Source organism: Arachis duranensis, chromosome 2, assembly GCF_000817695.3.
Source record: "Arachis duranensis cultivar V14167 chromosome 2, aradu.V14167.gnm2.J7QH, whole genome shotgun sequence".
NCBI classification, from domain to species: Eukaryota; Viridiplantae; Streptophyta; class Magnoliopsida; order Fabales; family Fabaceae; genus Arachis; species Arachis duranensis.
In genome coordinates this window covers 88,299,653-88,320,507 of record NC_029773.3, presented here as the reverse complement: position 1 = coordinate 88,320,507, position 20,855 = coordinate 88,299,653, and the positions used below count along the sequence as shown (strand labels likewise).

Genomic DNA, 20,855 nt, shown 5'->3' with positions numbered 1-20,855 from the left:
TGATTAAATTAAAATTTAGTTTTTTAATTAAATACAACTTAAATTATTAGTAATTTTTTAAAAATTATTTAAGATAAAAAATATATTATTTATATGTTAATATACGGTAATTATTTTGGTTGAAACATTTATTTTACCATAAATATTATAATAAGTAAATATGACGATTAAATATGAGATAATAAAAAGTAAAATAATTATTTAAAAAATATAAAAAAAATAATGTTTAGTCATGTTAAAAATAAAAATAAAAAGTCATTATAAATTATTTTTTTTGTTATTTTGAATACTATACTGTGTGTGTATGAAATTATATTTTGATTATTTTAAATATTATAATAAGTAATTGTATATATTTTAAATATTATAATAAGTAATTGTATATATATTTTTAGTTCTTATCAATATGTATAGATAGTTTTCATTTAAAATTTTAAATATATCTAAACTAATTTGGATTGGTTAAACGATAGCTTACTCGTCCGCTTAAGTAAGTATTGGGGGTTCAAATTCTATCTCGTATGTGTAGCAACTCATTGCCGGCCAATTGTAAACTATTAAATGAAACTCAAATTCACGACAAATTAGTCCTTAATTTGTCGGGTATTGTGGAAAGCAAAAAAAAATCTATACCAAAATTTTATTATATTTTTGCCCCCACTACTAAATTTTTCTGGATCCGTCACTGGGAGTGCGGGTAAGATAGGATAGATCGATAGAGTATATCCTAAGAATATTCGAACCTACAATCTCTTAAATAAATATAAAAAACTATATTATTTGAGCTATAATTCGTTGACCATTTTTCTCACCATTTAATTTCATAAAACTACACTAAATTTATTAATACTTAGCTACATGATCGCATCAGTCAACGTAAATATAATCTATAGTATACTTAGGTACATATTTAAAGATATTTTATATAAAAAAATATATAATTTATACATATATTTATCAAAATTTTACACATATAAATTAATATAATTTATATTTATCTTTTTCAAAATTTGTATACGTAAATTAATAAAAAATGAATAATTTAGTGTTTGTACTAATTAAATAATAAATAAAAATACTAAAAATTGATGTCACCTAAAAATTTTTAAATAAAATATTTATCAAAACATACTATAATCTAATATAAAGATAAAAGGGAAAATAAAAAATTGGATATTAAAATATATAGAACCACACAAAATTTTAAATAAAATAAAATAAAACGAGTTTAAATTTTTTTTAGCTGACAACTTAAAACAATGGACTAATGACGCAAAGCCGCAAAGACATATTAAAGAAGAGGATTTTACCAAACCAAAAATTTCAAATTCAAGCTCGAAACTCTTAACTCTTTCAAGTTTAAGTCAAGTAATTAGATGAATTAAACAATGTTGAAATACCCTTACATTTAAACAAAATTATTCTCAACAATGAAATTGGTTTGCAAGGAATGCATAAAATATTAAAATTATTCGTAAAAAATAAAAAATTTAAACTAATTATTAGCTAGCTAGGAATGCGTAAAATTATTCTTAAAAAAGAAAACAAAAAACACATTTTATTCCGTATTAAAAAAATTCATATATATTTCCATATCTTGATGCTCCTTTTGTTGTTGTTCCACAACCCCCTGTATTGTCCTGAATAACCGCCAAAACTGACCCTCACAAGCATCGTGCCCCCTATTTTCTCTCTTTATCCTATTTCATCCTTATATCTTCATCTTCATTTATATAATATTAATAACTTCCAAGTTCCAACTATCGATCTTAGCTTGCTCTCTTTTGTGAAAAAGTGACCAAGACATCAATGGCTTTGAAGTCCAGAAAGGGAAACGCCACAGCTGAAGAAGCTTCATGGTACTGTGCTCTTCTCCTTGTTTCTTCCACTGTCCTAATCATGCTAACCATCTTCACTGATGAACACAATAGCAGCACTATTATTACTCTCCGACGACCCTGCGAGGAGATCTATGTGGTCGGAGAAGGGGAGACGCTTCACACCATAAGTGACAAGTGCGGTGACCCTTACATCGTTCACAACAACCCTCATATCCATGACCCTGATGATGTCTTTCCTGGCCTTGTCATCAAGATTCTTCTCAATAATATTTGTAGTCTTATTAGTTGTGTTCTTTTGTTATTAGAATAGGAAATTTGTAATAATCGTCATACTTCTTCTCAATAATATTTGTAGTCTTATTAGTTGTGTTCTTTTGTTATTAGAATAGGAAATTTGTAATAATCGTCATATATGCATTTGAACATTGAACTGTTTTATATGCTACTATATATAATGTGAAACTCTTTTTATTACTGATGAGGTGAGTATAAAATGCAACATATTATTATTTCATTTATATAGTGTTGCATACAAGTTATGAATAATTTGTGGAAGCAGCAGCCAGAGCATACATATGGTTATGGCTAAAGAAAGTTTAATCTATGTAGTAGTTTCATCAAATAATATAAGAATGTATAAAAGATAAAGATTTGATTGTGGAACACTAGAACTTGTCGATTAGAGTGAGGTAGAAGATGTTTTGTTTCATAGCTAGAACTATAAGATGGGTAACCTAATGTTATAACAAAAATGCTATTTATATATTTAAATTAGTTACTAAAATTAATTATATATTATGTATTTTTATATCAATACATACATATGTAGTTTAATTTATTTTAAATATATATTTTATATTAATAATTAATTTTAATAATTGATTTTAATGTATATCTAGTATGGTTGAATATACAACGATTGACAAACATTGTAGCAAATAGTATGTGTAGTTGTTGATTCAAAGATTTTAGGACAAACTTTTAAAGCTTTCATTGTCAAGGAAGATTTGAATTGGATCTGAGGTTGAACGCTCATCGTAACTCCATCACAAGGCTGATGAATCTACAGGCACTGAAAAGTGAGATGATCTGGAAGACTAGAGGAAATTCAAAACTCCAACTCGATAATTGGAGGTCATGCAAGAATCTGGGTGGCCATGGGAAGAAGATAAAATTATGGAATTAATGCCCCCTTACTTCCATCATTAGGGGTGAAAAAATGCTTATCAATCTTTCGCAAATATTTTTAATTATTGTAGGGCGTTCTTGTTTAAACCGATCTTTCTCTTTGCTTCAATTAATTACCATTGTTAGTTTACTTAAACTTGCATCCTTGTAAATTTTTTATTAATCTTTTTTCCCCTGCTTTTGCAACTGCTTACCTTTATATTTTTATCTATTAAGAAATTATTTTGCATGATTCAACAACTCAAATCTCATAGACAGAAACAGACAACAGGCTATAAATAAAAGTCTATTGTATACTATCTAAATCTTTAAGAGCATTACAATCTAGATTCTTTTTTTTTTCTTTTTCAATAAGAGATCCCTATTTCACTTTTTACATTTAAGCTATTAATATAGCAATATTTCTTACATTCCGAATAGAATATAGGCAGTATGAAATTATTTATTCTAATAATAAGAAAATTCAATTTCATCAATTATGTGAATTCATTCTAATCATTGCCAACTATAAAAAATTTAAGCAGACTTATATTATTTGCTAACTATTGTATTATGCACAAATTTAACCAAAGAATTTCAGATATTTTTAATATAAATATTGGAAAAGCTTGATCTATTTAATTTGTGGTTGGTTAATCATTAACCATAGCTTTATAAAACTTCATGCCTCTTAATTCCCACCTTGTACTACTATTTGAAAGTTTGTATACAAACAGATGCAGTTTCATTCACTTGTGTGTTCTTGTAAAACTCTTTAGTTTGTGTATCTAACGGCTTACTGCACTTGTAGTTAAACCACTTTTTTGTCACCTTTTATTCTGAAGCTAAGGTAAACAAACTATATATATGCTCTCCTTTTTTTTATTTTGATTATTCAAATTAAGAGACGTCAATAATTTTACATAAATGAGGAGCTTCTGCTCTGAATTTTTAATTTATGTATTATTCCATTTAAACTCACTCAATTTCAATTCACATAATTCTGAAGAGATTGGATAAATTTAAAACAAAATTGTCAGATAATTTTTGGTAAATGATTTTAATTTATTTAAGTGCTTATAGCATTTAATGTAAAGGAAAGTGGATATTCAATTAAATATTCCTATTACAATTTTAACATTTTCAGTTGTGCATGGTAATCTTTGATACATTCTCATATCAAATCATTGAAATCAGAAACAGTTTAAAATTATTTGTTTTCAAGAACTCTGATCTGAACAAAATTAAAATTTTGGCAGTTAGTTCAAAATGCAATTCATCATGACTAGCAATTCATCTTTGATTTGTGATTTCTACTTGTTGGGCTGAGATTCTGTTGGTTGTTTCATTTACTGGTTTTGCTAACTGATTAGACCACAATTAATATAACTAACATTCATGTCATGCATTTTGGTTGCTTTCAAAGGCATATGTTCCCCTCTCACGTCAGCTATCGGTGACTATGATTCAAAAAATTTTGTGCTCCTTATTGAAATAAAAGCATGTCTTGGTTGGAGTTCATTCAATTGTATATATATATTTATACATATATTTTTATATACTTTTTGAAAATATTAGAAAGGCACTTGCCTCCACAAATTATATAGTGCATCTGTCCTTACCTAGATCCTTTAAACATGTTCTCCGATCCATGTTAAATTCTGCACGTAGTATAGTGTTATATATACTACTAGTAGTATAGCGTTACCGCTACAGGGGGGCAACCCTACCTCTTGTCAATTTAGTTTATTAATTACTCTATTATGCATACATATCTAGTTAGCTCGTTTTTTGTTTTTTACGTAGTTTTCAAGTATTCATAGAATAATATACGCCTGTAGGCACAGTTGCACACTTTGAATTATGAAAATTAGGTTTAAATTTGTGTGTTGCGGGAAATTAAGATGAATATATACTTTTATAAAATAGGTTTTGCTAACAAATCTTTAAGGGTATATTTTAAAAGCTTAAATTATCAAAAGTACTTTCAAGAAAATGAAAAAAAAATTAGATATCAAATTTTGATATTTTTTATATACTTTTTAAATATTATCCTAATATTTCTACAAAGTTTTTGATCATCTGCATAAGTAATTTCTTAAATAAAAAATTTGAGATTTTTTTTGGCATTTTTAAAAATTAAGGACGTTTAGTTTTCGTAGTTTATTCTATTTTTAAAATACCACAAAATAAAAACTAAAAATTATTAAATTTTTTATATTTTTAATAATTGAATATACCAAAAACTTAAAAAGTTTATATTATTATACTGTTTAAAATATGCTCTTAGTAAGTAAGATAATTATACAATTTATAAATTTATACATATAGCTGTAACCTTGAATAGAATTTAGATATGTGAGAGATTAGTCATTTGGCCTATTAAGTTGGGTGATATCCTAAAAAAATCAACCATATATATTTGTGTATAAATATATATGTTAACTCATTTTCAATGTGTATTTTAAATTTTAATATATAATTTATACAAATAACTAGTTGATGATTATTTTTATACATACTTCGTATAGTTATAGATTTATAAAAAATTTAAAAGCTTACCTGTCATTCACTCGTCATAACTATAATACTATTTTAGTGTATCTGTTTATACTTTATAGATTATAATTGATAGATAAATAAAATTTTTTTCCCCAATATGAGATTATTAATTCTTATTTATTTTACTTTATTAGGAAACTTCAGTTAACAATTAGCTAACAAAGTAACAGATAAACAAATATTTAAAAGAAGAAAAGAAAAAACTAAAAAATGAAAATGGTGGATCGAAAAAAAGTTGATTTAGTTAAGTGCAACCAGAATTATAGCATTTTAGTTTAGTTTTCATCAAAATCTGCTATTTACTCAAGCTAAACGGCAATTATTTCAAGCCAGCAAATTGAAGAAGCTCTGTACATTACTGGCCAAAAATCAACGGATCATTCACCTTACGTTTTTCTTTTGAATTTCAACTGACGAGAAATTTGTAAACTACTACAGGTTTATTGGTTTGGGTATATTATTGGAATGGGTCAATGCATCTTAATTAGAGTAAGAAACAACGATATGATGATCTTGATTTTAAAAAAAAGACACTAAGTTTTAAATATTAACATCTCATTAGCTTAGACTTGTTCATTTTCCTATTACTACTACTTTTGTGTTCATTGTTGTTTAATCTTTTTCTTCTGCCCTTGTATCGTGATATATCTCCTTTTTTTTTTTTTTCCTGTGGCATGATAGAAATGAAGCTGAGCTCATTGAAAAAATTGTTAAAGTTGTCAATGAGAACCTGCCGCCTTTTTGTCCAAATAAATCCAAAGGTGTTGTTGAAATTGATGAACAAGTTAAGTCTATTGAATCGTTATTGGCAACAATTGAGCCGAATGAAGTTGGAATCCTTGGAATTTGGGGTATGGGCGGTATAGGTAAAACAACCATTGCTCAAGTTATATTCAATAAATATTCTTCTCAATACGAAGGTTGTTGCTTCTTGAAAAATGTCAAAGAAGAATCACAAAGGCATGGGCTGGATTATTTGTGTGAGCAACTTGTTTCTCAACTACTAAACAAGAAAAATCACCTTGATAAGAGACAGTTGAGGCGAAAAAAGGTTTTCATAGTGCTTGACGATGTGGATGCATCAGAGAAGTTAGATTATCTAATCAGAGAACAAATCCATTTGGGAGCAAGTAGCAGGGTCATTGTAACAACAAGAGACAAGCAAATACTACACGCTGCAAGAGCACATGGAATATACAATGTCCGGAAATTGAGCTTTAAAAGTTCCCTTGAGCTTTTTTGTTTAAAAGCCTTTCACAAAAGCTATCCTGAAAATGGATATGAAAAGCTTTCAGAAATGGCTGTCAATTATGCAAATGGCATTCCATTGGCCTTAAAAGTATTGGGTTCTTTTTTATGTTCAAAAAGTGCAGTAGTTTGGGAAAGTGCACTAAAAAAACTCAAGATTTATCCTGATAAGAACATTTTCGATGTGTTAAAGTTGAGCTACGATGGATTAGATGATTTTGACAAGAGCATATTCCTTGACATTGCATTTTTTTTCAAAGGAAAAAATAAGGATAATGTCATTATGTTTCTAGACTCTTGCGGTTTCTATGCTGCCGTTGGAATAGACAATCTTAAACGTAAAGCTCTTATAACTATTTCCTACGATAATGCAATAGAAATGCATGACTTGATACAACAAATGGGTTGGGAAGTCGTTCGTCAAGAATCAAATAATGATCCTGGAAAGCTCACTCGAATAAATAATCCTGAAGATTTCCATAATTTATTGGAAAATAGCGAAGTAAGAGAACAGTACACTCATTTTGTTTTTGCTTGTTTTAAACTAGTATGATAACGTTTTCTTAGTACAAGTTTTTGGCTTTTCAGGGAAAAAATTTAGTTGAAGGTATTATGATAGACTTGTCTCGGATTAGAGATCTACACCTAAATGCAGACACCTTTAAAAATATGCCTCACCTAAGGTTTCTTAAGCTTTATGCTCCTTGGAATCAAAGACAGTCGAATGTGCACGTTCCCGCAATCTTGGAGCCGTTTTCTACTAGACTCAGGTATTTGGAGTGGAATGCTTATCCTCTGGATTTTTTACCATTAAGATTTTCTGCCGAGAAGCTTGTTAAGTTTAAGATGCCAAACAGCCAAATTTCTAAACTATGGGATGGAAAGCAGGTACTAATACCAATATCAACTTTTTTAATCGTTTTGCTTTGATTGGAGATCAAAGATTTTTGCATGTGATGAATGTATCTCTGAGTTGTTACAGGATCTTGCGAGTTTGACAGTACTCGACCTTTATGGATGTAAAAAGTTGGTGGAACTTCCGGATTTTAGTAAAGCAACAAAGCTTAAAAGGATTGACCTTGGGAATTGTGAAAAACTATGTCAACTTCATCCATCTATTTTATCCATCGAAACACTTGAGGATTTGAATCTTACTAATTGCAAAGAATTAAAGAACGTCAAAAGCCATTTGAAGTCTCTCGATGGACTTTGTGCTAATAATTCTTCAAATCTGGAGGAATTTTCAGTCTTTCCATCGAGAATTAAGAGTCTGCCAAATGAAGTCTGCTGCTTTAAATACATGAAGTCTCTTCATATTCGTGATTGCAGAGATCTAACCGAGCTCCCACAAATCAAAGCCCTACTAATGTTAACGGTTCTTGATGCAAGAGGTTGTTGTAGTCTTCGATGTATACCAGAGCTTCCACCATCTATTGAACAGCTTTATGCTGATGATTGTACATCACTTGAAACAATATTCAGTTTGAAGGCAGTATTTAGTTTGAACAGGATATGGATCTCATTTGAAAATTGCATGAGATTGGAAGAGGAGTCGGTGAATGATATTATGGAAGATGCCCATCTCACAATATTTAGAAATGTTTTCTTGCGCACAGCAGATCCAAATCTACTGTATAGTAGTGTTGGATATCGTTATATGACAGGTAGTGTTTATTATCCAGGGTACAAAGTTCCAAAGTGGTTCAGATTCCAGACAGAAGAAGCATCCATAACAATTGAACTTGATCAACCTTATAACGAGTTGTTGGGTTTCATCTTCTGTTGTGTTGTTTCTCAAAACTTACCTCATTATTTTGACGAACGGGCTGATGTCAATATCAAGTGTGAATACCGCCACTTCGGAGATGGTGTTCCAAGTAAAGGGCTAAACATTCATAAAGGACGACTAAACCCTGGTCACGTTTTACTTAGGAGTTTTGCACTTCTTAGTGAAGGCATGTATAGTAAAGTTGATGGAAAACATTATGGCTGCACATGCAAACAAAAGATCTCATTCAGATTCAGTGTTGATAGATCAGAGAAGGGGAAGAGAGTCCAAGTAAAGGAAGAACATGATGATGATTATTTTATCAAAGGGTGTGGAGTTTTTCCCATGTATGCTTCAACTCTCGTAGATACCATTCAAAAACTTGAATTGGAGTTCGAGTTGAATCCTCATCATAACTCCATCACAGATGTGAATCTCGATGTACTGAAAAGTGCGATGTTCCGTCAGATCAGAGGAAAATCAAAACGACTCCAATATAATGATTGGTGGTGAATAACATTCAATTCCATCATTAGGTAAACTTTCTTTTTTTTCGGGAAGGGGAGAGCGGGGGAACGCTTATGATCTTGGGTAAATATTTGTGAACAATCTGAATTAATAGGGTTAAAAGAATAAATTAATCTTAAATTTAATTAGAAGCATTAAATTAAGGTGTAATGTATTTTTTAAGATGGTCATTGTTTACCTAACACTCCCCTCTTAAATAAATTTGTGTTTTGTTGAATCTTGGTTCTCTCTCTCATGCTTATCATATATATGTAATTATGTATCCATGTAAACACTTCTCAATTTCACATAATTTTACTGAACAGATTGGAAAAACATAAAACAAAATTGCCTGACAATTTTTGGTAAATGATTTTAATTTATTCAAGTGCATAGCATTTAATGTAAAATGAAGTGAAATTCAATTCAAGATTCCTATTTCACTTTTAACATGTTGAGTTATGGATGGCAATATACATCCTCATATCAAATCACTGTAACCAAAGAGTTCAAAATTATTTGTTTTAAGAACTCTGACCAAAACAAAAATTTTGGCAGTTAGTATTAGATACATATATTTACCAATTAGTTATACGTAATTAAGTTAGTTATGACAGCAGTTAGATCATTTTCCCTCTCTAATGTCATTGATCTAACATGGTATCCTAGGATATTTTTTGAATCTCTCACTTTCGCTTCCTAAACAAGTTCTTCAAACTTCTTCAAGCTTCCTCTAGATTCTTCATCTCTTCTTCCTCTTCACTTCCGATTTCTTCTCCTCTTCTTCAAATCACACCGTGAAATCACGCGATAGAGTTGATGAAAGTTGCTTCAATTCACAATTTTACAACACAAATTGATGAATCGAAGGCTCCGATCACAAGATCAAGGGTGATATTCTGACTTTCTTCATCTTGAAGCTTTCTCGCTATCGAATTCAAATACTGTAACCATAGCAGATCCGTTCTTCCTTTCTCCATCTGATTAACCAAGCTTAGTTCTGGTAACCCAGCAACTTACGGAGGAGAACTACCATTCTTGGAGCCGTGCTATGAAGAAAGCTCTCAATGCAAAGCGTAAACTATGATTTGTCAATGGAACCGTTCCTTGGCCTGATCCTAAGCTCAAACCAGAGCAATTTGAGAATTGGCCATGTGTTAATGATGTGATAAGTACCTGGATTTTGAATTCAGTGTCCAAAGAAACTGTGACTTCGCTGGTGTACGCTGATTCAGCTGAAGAACTTTAGAATAATCTTAAAGAAAGATTTCAGCATGGAAATAGACCTAGAATTTTCCAAATCAAGAGAGAATTGATGAATTTGCGCCAAGGTGCCATGACAGTTTCTTAGTACTTCACAAAGATCAAGGTTCTTTCGGAAGAACTGAATTCTTATCGTCCAGTTCAATGCAATTGCGGAGATGCTAGGCCTCTTCAAGAATTCTTGCAAGTTGAGTATATGCATTGTTTTCTCATGGATTTGGATTATTCTTTTGCCCAAATTAAAGGCCAAAATTTGCTCATGGAGCCTCTACTCGCAATCAACTGGTGAATATTAATGCAATAATATGGTATATGCACCTTCATTTTTATATCTCCTTTTACCAAAATGTTAGACCTATAAACAGATCAAGGTACAAAAGCTGCAGATTTTAGAGCAACACATTCCTAGTAAAAACACCACATTTTAAAATAAATAAGTTTTGAGATCAGTTTGCTTTCAAACTAAGAAACCTATATCACTATATGATCTGTAATGATTTCCATGCAGAGTTAATAGCAGAATGCACAAAAGACTATACCAATTTTATTTTTTCAAAATGTAATTTCATTTGATGAAAGAGAGACTATAAGAGGGTGTAAAAACCAAGCAAGCAAGCAAGAGAGATATTTAAAGCTAGTACATGTAATTTGAAGACCAAAATAGCTAAAAGAAAGCTAGTGCATCTAATTTGAGGAAGACACTTAAAGAAGTATGAAATTACAAGAAAACAGAATCTAAACCAGTGAACCCTCAATCCGCATCCTCCAGGTGATTTCATATGCCCCTTAGATCAGCCTTGTCAGTTTTCACATAGTACTTTTTTGCATCTTCTCCTTGGTTAATTTTGAAGACTAGTTCTTGTCACATATCACCTTAGTTTCTGCATTATTGATACTTAGAGGCCCATGCATTTCTATAGTAGTTTACAAATTACTATCTTTTTGCATTGTAATTTGCAGTGGTAGTTTATGCATATTATACTATAGTAAGATGTGATTTCTATTTGTTACTATTTGACAATTTGTCCCTTTATTTTAACTTTCATAACCTTTCATTTTATGAAGAAGCACTAGGAAATATCAACCATGTGAAACCCCGTAATTATTTTTGTTCAAAGTCTTATTTGAAAATTTCGACTAACGTGATCCAACTTATAATGTACAATTTTATTGTTTTGTTTGAAATTCAAATAAATAAGTGCCAAGTCTCTAATAACACACTTGACATATTTTGTAATAAACAATAACTATGAAGTTATTAGGGGACTATATTATAAATTTCAATTTTCGAAGTTATAGTGATATAATTAAAAATTGAGTAAATTATAAAGAAGGAACATAGAAAGAACCCAAAATGAACCTGAAAAGAACGTAGCAATTGAGTATGATAATTATACAGAGAAAGGACAATTATAGAGAAGCATTTTGTTTATATGCGTTTGTCTATCACATTTTCCATATTAGATTCACATCTTTTCAATTTTTATTAGTATAATAATTATATAATTATAATTATGAGATGACAATGAATTATTCTTTTAAGTAACACTTTTTGAAAATAATATCTCTAATAAAAAAGAAAAAAAATAGAATACAAAGAAAAAAGTTGAAGTAAAAAAAATATTTAAAATTATTCTAATATAAATAAAACAACATAAAATATGCATGTCACTTATAATATTAATAATACAACTAAATAACTAATAAATTTAATTTTTATTCTGGTAATATCTATTAGGACTCATTTAAATCAGGTTATAGAGACATAGAAATCATAATAGACAAACAGATTCATTAATTGTTAAGAATCAGACATCTTATTGGCTTAATTGCAATGGGACTCAGTTTGCTAAATGCTTAATGCTAATTGCCACCTTCATTTCCTATCAATTAAGCCATAATCAACTGTTTTTGTGAGAAAAGCACCACTTCTTTTTAATGAAATGATTTATATTACGGCCTTATTTATAATAAGAACTCAATTAAATCGATGTAATTCTTTTTTTTATTTTTTGAAAAAAAGTACTCACTATAATTATTGGTCTTTCTCCAAATTGAAACTTGTGAAGGGAATGACTTATAACACTTTGTGAATAATAATGCAATAATATTGTATATGCATCTTCCCTTTTATATCTCCTTTTATCAAAATATTAGACCCTTAAAAGAGTTGATAACAAAATAACAACGCACAAAAGGACTATACCAATTAGAATGAATCAAAGAGTATATATGTTTAATTTCTCATCACAATTTTAAATATAACTTCACTCGATCTAATTTATTAACATTTTACTTTTTTATATTTCATCTCAAATTTGAATTCAGATTCCAATTCTAGATATTAACTCTAACCAAAATAAGTCTCTAATAAATTTCTAATACCATACATAGCAATTTTGTTGGTAATAAGTAATAACTACAGATAAAGATATTTAAAAGACTTTATTATAAACCTGTATTCAAAATATATATGAACTCAATTCTAATTTCCTAAGCTATAAGTAATATAAAAATGTTTATAAAAAAATAGTAATATAAAAATGAATAAATATAAAGACAAGAAAAAGTCTAGGGAGCCAGCAACTTTGTTAAATTCTGGTCAGCATGTAACCAGCAAAGAAAAGTGAGCCATTGGATGAAATTTAACATCAATCTCACACCATTAAAACCATTATTGATGACTATTTGATGGTTACAAATCACAAAAATTGCTGGCCCCTAGCATTCCTCAAAAGACAATGTAATAAACTTAGACTTATTTATAATTAATGACAAAAAATAAATAAATGAAAGAGAGAGGGAGAAAGAGGGAGGGAGAGAGAGAAGGTATACTTCCTAACTGCCTTAAGCGTGTTGTTTTTAAGTTTTGTTTCCATCTCAAATTTTTTACCATTTGCTAATTAACGAGAGGGAGAGAGAGAGAATAACTACAGATAGAGATGTTCAAAGGACTTTATTATAAATCTGTATTCAAAATATATATGAACTCAATTCTAATTTCCTAAGCTATATAGTAATATAAAAATGTTTATAAAAAAAATAGTAATATAAAAATGAGTAAATATAGAGACAAGGTAATAAATCTGGAATTATTTATAATTAATGACAAAAAATAAATAAATGAGAGAGGGGGAGGGAAGGAGAGAGAGAAAGAAAGAAAGAAGGTAACTACTTAGTAATTGCCATAAGCGTGTTGTTTTTAAGTTTTGTTTCCATCTCAAATTCTTGACAAACAACAACAACAACAACAAGTCAACAACAAAGCCTTGTCCCACTAGGTGGGGTCTGCTACATGAATCAAATGACGCTATTCAGCTCTGCCATGTATCATGTCTATAGAGAGACCGTTTATATGAAGATCTCGTATGACCACCTCATGGATGGTCTTCTTAGGTCTTCCTCTGCCTTTCACCCCTTGTCCATCTTCCATCTCATCCACCCTCCTGACTGGGTGCTTTGTCGGTCTTCTTCTCATATGTCCAAATCACTTGAGACGCAATTCTACCATTTTTTCCACAATGGATGCTACTCTAACTCTCTCCCTTATATCTTCGTTTCTTATTTTATCCAATCGCGTATGACCACTCATCCATCTCAACATCTTCATCTCTGCCACATTTAGCTTATGTTCGTGCTCCCTTTTGGCCGCCCAACATTCTGTACCATAAAGCATAGCCGGTCTTATAACAGTGCGATAGAATTTATCTTTAAGTTTTAAAGGCACTTTTTTGTCACATATGAAACCAGATGCACTATGCCATTTTGACCAACCTGCTTGGATCCTATGATTTGCATCATGTTCAATATCTCCATTATCCTGTATGATGCACCCAATATACTTAAAACTTTTAACTTTTTGTAGGATATTTTCTCCGAACTTCACCTCTATATTAGGGTTTTCTCTTCGCAAACTGAACTTACATTCCATATACTCTATCTTACTACGGCTTATGCGCAGGCCATACACTTCTAGAACTTCTCTCCATAAGTCCAACTTCTTATTTAAGTCTTCCCTTGACTCTCCCATAAGGACGATATCATCGGCAAAAAACTTGCACCATGGCACAAGTTCTTGGATGTGCTCTGGGAGTACTTCCAAGACTAATGTCAAAAGGTAAGGACTTAAGAATGATCCTTGGTGTAATCCTATACCAATAAGAAATTCCTCTGTCACCCTACCTTGAGTCTTCACACTAGTTGTGGCCCCATCATACATGTCTTTAATTGCACGAATATATGCGATCCTTACTCTCTTCTTTTCTAAAAACCTTCCATAGGACCTCCCTTGGCACCCTATCGTACGTTTTTTCTAGATCAATAAACACCATATATAGATCTATTTTATTACTATGATACCTCTCCATCATCCGTCTTAATAGGTATATCGCTTCGGTGGTGAATCTGTCTGGCATAAAACCAAATTAGTTCTCTGTTACTTGTGTCTCTTTTCAACCTCCGTTCTATCACCCTTTTCCATAACTTCATGGTATGGCTCATGAGCTTGATCCCTCTATCGTTTCTGCAACTTTGTATATCCCCTTTATTCTTGTAGATAGGTACCAATGTGCTCTTTCTCCACTCATCAGGTGTCTTCTTTGACCTTAAAATCTCATTAAAAAGCTTGGTTAACCAATTGATGCCTTTTCCTCCAATGCCATTCCAAACTTCAATCGGGATATTATCAGGTCCTACTGTCCTGCCATTCTTCTTCTGTTTTAGAGCCTCTTTTACCTCGAATTCTCGAATTCTTCGATAGTAGTCAAAGTTTTGATCTTCTTTCCTTGTGTATAACCAACCAAGGCTCAGAAGAGTCTTATTTCCTTCATTAAATAACTCGTAGAAGTAGCTCTTCCACCTTTCATTAATCTTCTCCTCTTGAGCCAGCACCTCTCCGTCTTTATCCTTTATACACTTAACCTGGTCCAAATCTATCGTTCTTCTTTCACGACTCTTTGCGATTCTATATATACTTTTTTCTCCTTCTTTCGTGCCTAAAGACTGGTATAGACCCTCATATGCTCTTGTTCTTGCTTCACTTACAGCCACTTTTGACTCTTTCTTAGCCGCCTTATATTTTTTCTAATTCTCCGCATTACGGCACAAAGACCACTCTTTAAAGCACTCCCTTTTTACCTTTATCTTCTCTTGTACACTCGCATTCCACCACCAAGACTCCTTGTCTCTTGGTCCTGTCCCTTTAGATTCACCAAAACTTTCTTTTGTTGTTCTTCTAATAACTTCTGCCATCTCCCTCCACATCTCCTCCGCGCTTCCATTCATATCCCACTTTGCCTCTTCTCCTACCCGTCTTAGGAAGCTTCTTTGTTCCTCACTCTTCATCTGCCACCACCTCGTCCTTGGGTTCTTCGTATGATGTCTTTTTCTCAATTTTTGTTCAACACGAAAATCTATGACGAGCATCCTATGTTGTGTTGTTAAACTCTCTCCCGAAATAATTTACAATTAATGCAAAATTTCCGGTCGACTCTCTTCAACAAGAAGAAATTGATTTGAGAGCTTGTCATACCACTCTTATAGGTTATAAGATGTTCGTCTCTCTTTTTAAAACATGTATTTGCGATGAGAAGGTCAAAAGTTGAGGAAAAGTCCAAGATAGTTTTACCCTCGGCATTGATCAATCCGAAACCATGGCCTCCATGAATACTTCCATACCCGGTCACTTCTCTTCCAACATGGCCATTTAGATCTCCTCCTAAGAAAATCTTATCTCTCGAAGGTATGTCTTAGACCAAACTCTCTAGATCCTCGCAAAATCTTATCTTGTGTTGTTCGTCTGAACCCAATTGGGGTGCGTAGGCGCTAATCACATGAAAAGTACCTCCCTCCACCACAAGTTTGATAGAGATGATCCGATCTTCCACCCTCTTGACATCCACTACATCCTTCTTCCACTGCTTATCCATAATAATATCCACTCCATTCCTATTCTTCACCTTTTATGTATACCAAAGTTTGAATTCGGAAGTATCCAACTCCCTAGCCTTCGCACCAACCCATTTTGTTTCTTGTAGGCACATAATGTTAATCCTCCTCCTTGTCATGGTGTCCACCACCTCCATGGATTTTCCTGTTAGAGTGCCTATGTTCCATGTCCCAAATCTCAACATTTTGTCGTTTCGACCTTTACCTTTTACTTTGTGAATTAGCTTATTTACCCTCGACCGTTCACTTAAACGCGGGAAACCTTGCTCATTTAACACTACATCCGGGCAATGCAGCGGCCTTTGCTCATTTGACACTGTATTCGAGCCATACAACGCGTTGCTTCCGCGCAATGACCTAGCTTTAGCGCAATAACGTCTTTGATTCATGTCATGAAGATTCGACTAAATTTTTATGTTGATTGTCGAAGACCTGACACAACCCTCCTTTATCCGGGTTTGGGACCAACTATGTATCATAAGTGTAACATAGGTGGAGTTATCTCAAATTCTTGACCATTTGCTAATTAACGATAGAGAGGGAGAGAGAGAGGGGGAGAGAGAGAAGGAGAGAGAGAAAGAGAGAGAAGGTAACTACTTGGTAATTGCCATAAGCGTGTTGTTTTTAAGTTTTGTTTCCATCTCAAATTTTTGACCATTTACTAATTAACGATATAATAATAATAATAATAATAATAATAATAATAATAATAATCCATAAAGACGAAAGAGAAAGCAAGCAGTGGAAGAAGCTAACTTGACTTGTAAAAAAAGTATATGGTATCAATATATTATCTGCCAACTTATTATCATTAATAATTAATTATTATATTTTAATTACAATTAACATTGACACATCCAGGAGACACATCCACAAAAACACTCTCATTAGACACAGCCATAAAAAAAACATTTTTATTAGACACATCCACAAAGACAATTTCATTAAACACAATCATAAACAAGAGTTGGCAGAAGTTGGTAAAATCTTTGTTGGTTACGTAGCGGAATTGGTGACTTATTAGTTTGGGGTTGACTTAATTATTTTATTTTATTTAAAGGTTAATACTTAAGACTTGTTTGGGTGAGCTTTTAAGAAAAGATCTTTTTTCGAGTTATCTTTTTTTAAAAAAACTTATGAAAAAGTAAAAGTAATTTTATATCTGAGTATCTCATGTAAAAATATCTTTCTATCTATCAATTATGTTTTGGTATAACAATATAAAAGTACTTTTTTGTTTATTTATTACATGAAAAACATCTTTTTTTAGGAAAAAAAGATTTTTTAAAAAAGAATGTAAATTACATCTTCTCAAAAAAGATATTTTTCTAATTTTTTTAGTACTTTTACTTTTGCTACTAAAAATTTGCCAAACATATTAAAAAATAAAAAAAGATCTTTTTCATTATAAAAAGATCTTATTTTATCAAAATAATGGCACCTAAACAAGCACTTAATACTAGCTATATCTTTTTTAAAAATTTTGATAGGTAAAAGTATTCAACAGTTTTGATTTTAACAATAACCCATCCCTAATCACTCCAACATATATATACATGTTACAAACAAGACAAGATGAAAATATTGTTAGTTCAGTTGTCGCCACTCGCCAGAAGACAATTTTTGCTTCTTCCACTGGTATGCAGCTTCTAAGATCTTAAGATTAGTCGTCTGAGTTTCTTCAGGGAACAAATAGTCGATGAATTCCCCAATTCTGCCAAATCAAAAGAACAGGAGTTAATATGAAATCTAGTAAAGGCTTTTATAACCAGAATGGCAAAAATAGAATATTGACAGTAACAAAATACAAACCTGGCAGAACCATCTTCAGTAGTAACTTGTCTTCTCTTTTTGAGCTTCTTCGGCAGCTTAGACTGGACTAAGCTAACATCACCAAGCTCCCCAGAAGCAGCCTCCATGTTGAGCCATTTCTCCAATAGCATTGCCCTTTCCTCCTTCAGTTCCGGAGCTGACGATCTGAAGTAGTTAAGAGCTTCCTCAAACACCCCTGATTTAAGCACGAAACAAAAGTAGAGTGAATCAGGATATCATTCCAATTCAGATCAAAGAATAATCAAACAACAAAAGCATCAGAATCACATACTTCTAGCACGCTGAAGGCATTCCCTCTCTTTCTCTTCTTCTGTCAAGTCTAAACTGTTCTGATCTATTGCCGTTGCCTCAAATTCCGCATAGCTTATCCATACCTTCAAGTGCTTTGTTCTATTAAGAAGCCTTTCATAAAGCGCTCTTGCTCTCTCAAATTCACCTTCTGCAGTCTCAAAGTCAATAGATGCCTGTTTTGAAATCACAAATTGATAGACAGGTTAGCACAAAAATGCACATAGCATATTAGAAAAAGTATGCATTACATAAGATGTCATAATACATAAGAGAAAAGAAATGATGAAAGAATGATATAACAAGAATGGTTAGGCATTGATTGGTACAAGGCAATAAATGTACCTTCCACAATAGTTCAGGCATATCCAATGCTGGTTGAGCGATTGCAAGCTCGAATATTGCTCTAGCTCGATCAGTCTCAGATAAAGATCTCTCCAATTCTGCATACTTGCTCCAAACATAGCAATTTTCAGGCGACCACTCCAGATACTTTTCATATAGTTTTCTGCATCTATCTATGTTACCAAGCTGCAGTTCTATCTCTATATACTTCTTGAAAATCTGTTGTCCAGTGAGCAGGGCTGTGTAAGATAACCATGCTTCAATAAAAAGACATCATTGCATTTACATCAGCATATATATTACCTTGTCTTTTGGAGCCTTTCCAATGGCATTTCCTAATATCTGTCGAGCACCCTTGAGATTCAGCTGACGTATTTCAAACTGGGCTGCTAGAAGCCATATCTTTGCAAATGAAAACTTACTATGTGGTATCAAGTTGAGACACTCCCTATAAGAAAGAAAGCCACAGAGAGGAGCAGCAGTGTCAATATACAATACAAAAGATCAACACTGGAGTTTGGCTTCAATACCACAGATGTTGTTATATTCATTCATAATTATTGAAATTGCAGTGCTATGACCATTATCCAAATCAAATCATTATATGTTAGACAAGGTTATGCATTGCTATATCATAAGTCCTCAAACTCTTTTCACTTGCGGAGGCGGTACTCGCCAAGCTCAGTGGCATCGGGGATCTTCTGCTTTGGAGGGCGGATCTCAGCCTCTTGCCGCTCCCGAGCCTCCCGGAGAATCTGCTCCGCTGTGATTTGAATCGGAGCAGGTGTCTTGTTCTTAACCCGCGTTGACGGTGGAAGCTTCACCTCCGTGTCCTTGAGCGTGAGGTAACCCAATGTTGAGTGTGCTTCTTTTGACAAAGACATCGCCCCAGTTGAAGGGTGCAGTAAAACGAAGGATTTTGCTGTAAGAAAATGGCGGTTGCGGAATTTAAAGCGTTGGTTTAGTCAGCTACAATTTCTTTGTCCAGCTGGTTTGAACTTCAGATGTCCTCTGTTCCAGCTGCATTATAAATTACAAATTGAAAGTTGAATTCAGCAACACAGATCACATAACAATAGCAACGGCAATTCACATAACAAATGCAAAGTTGAGTTCTTGTTTTACATTATCTTGATGATGTGCCAGGTTCCAAAAACATCAGTATGTGGTGAGGGCAAATCATTATGAGGGAAAATTCTAACTAATTACTTAAAATTAGAATAATTTTAAACAAATGCTATATGGAATTATCAACTTTCAACTTCAGAAAAATTAACTAGCAAATAAGGAAAATTAACAAGGTTTTGTACCTATCTGGCTAGAACGGCGATAGTCGAGAGAGAAAGAGAGGAGAGCCGAGGCATAGCTCCGAAAGAAAGAGCAGCGCGGATAAGGAACGGTGGCAAAGGCGGCGATAGCGAGGCAGACGCAAAGGCGGCGAATGACACCAACAACACGACCCTGGGGAGTACCTGGCGGCGCGATTGAGAAGCCTTGGAGACACTGTGGCGCGCCTTGCTCGACGGGAGGATTCCTTCACTGCTCGAGCTCAGGCTAGAGGAGAAAGGGAAGACTGAGACTGAAAATTCAAATAGGAGGGGGTTAGGGACTCGCGGTATAGTTTTAAACTTAGGAGTATTTTAATAAGGAAAAGTCTAGTAACAGCACTTTTATTGAATTTTAGCGAACAGAGGAAGATGAGTCATTGGATGAAATTTCACACCAATCTCACACCATCAAATCATTATTATTAGCTAATTGAGGCTAACAATCACAAAAATTGCTGACTCCCTAGCATTGCTCTTTTAATAATTTCAATTTCTAGGCTTAAAGTAGTTTAATTGTAATTAAAACTTGAATTTGATTTTAGAAAGATTAAGATAAAATAACTTTATAGTTAAAAGATTAAATTATCTTTTTAAATTTATTTTTTTAATTGTATTATACATTTGAAACAATAGTTCAATTTAAAAATACTAAAAGATCCCCTTAATCATATTTTAAAAAATAAAATATTTTTTTAAAATTAATTTTAAAAGACTAAAATATCCTTCTGAATTAAAAGTATTTATACAAGCATATTTTAG

General features: G+C 32.2%; 2 protein-coding genes and 1 pseudogene across 2 annotated transcripts; 1 reads left to right on the top strand and 2 right to left on the bottom strand.

The window, feature by feature from the left end:
* The first annotated feature begins 6,308 nt into the window (after nucleotides 1-6,308).
* Nucleotides 6,309-9,099, top strand: LOC110278282 (disease resistance protein RPV1-like). The gene is made up of 3 exons (XM_052257959.1): nucleotides 6,309-7,320; nucleotides 7,407-7,706; nucleotides 7,801-9,099. The coding sequence occupies exons 1-3, from the start codon at nucleotides 6,424-6,426 to the stop codon at nucleotides 9,097-9,099; spliced, it is 2,496 nt and encodes an 831-aa protein (XP_052113919.1). The 5' UTR covers nucleotides 6,309-6,423.
* A 4,567-nt stretch (nucleotides 9,100-13,666) lies between these two features.
* On the bottom strand, nucleotides 13,667-16,691 carry LOC110278046 (uncharacterized; annotated as a pseudogene).
* Nucleotides 16,692-17,768: 1,077 nt separating this feature from the next.
* On the bottom strand, nucleotides 17,769-19,260 carry LOC107475833 (pre-mRNA-splicing factor CLF1-like; the record flags this gene model as incomplete). The annotated part of the gene is made up of 5 exons (XM_021136554.2): nucleotides 17,769-18,016; nucleotides 18,115-18,310; nucleotides 18,407-18,599; nucleotides 18,769-18,987; nucleotides 19,072-19,260. Coding segments are annotated over 5 exons (924 nt in total), but the record flags the coding sequence as incomplete, so codon positions are not given.
* Nucleotides 19,261-20,855: the final 1,595 nt, after the last annotated feature.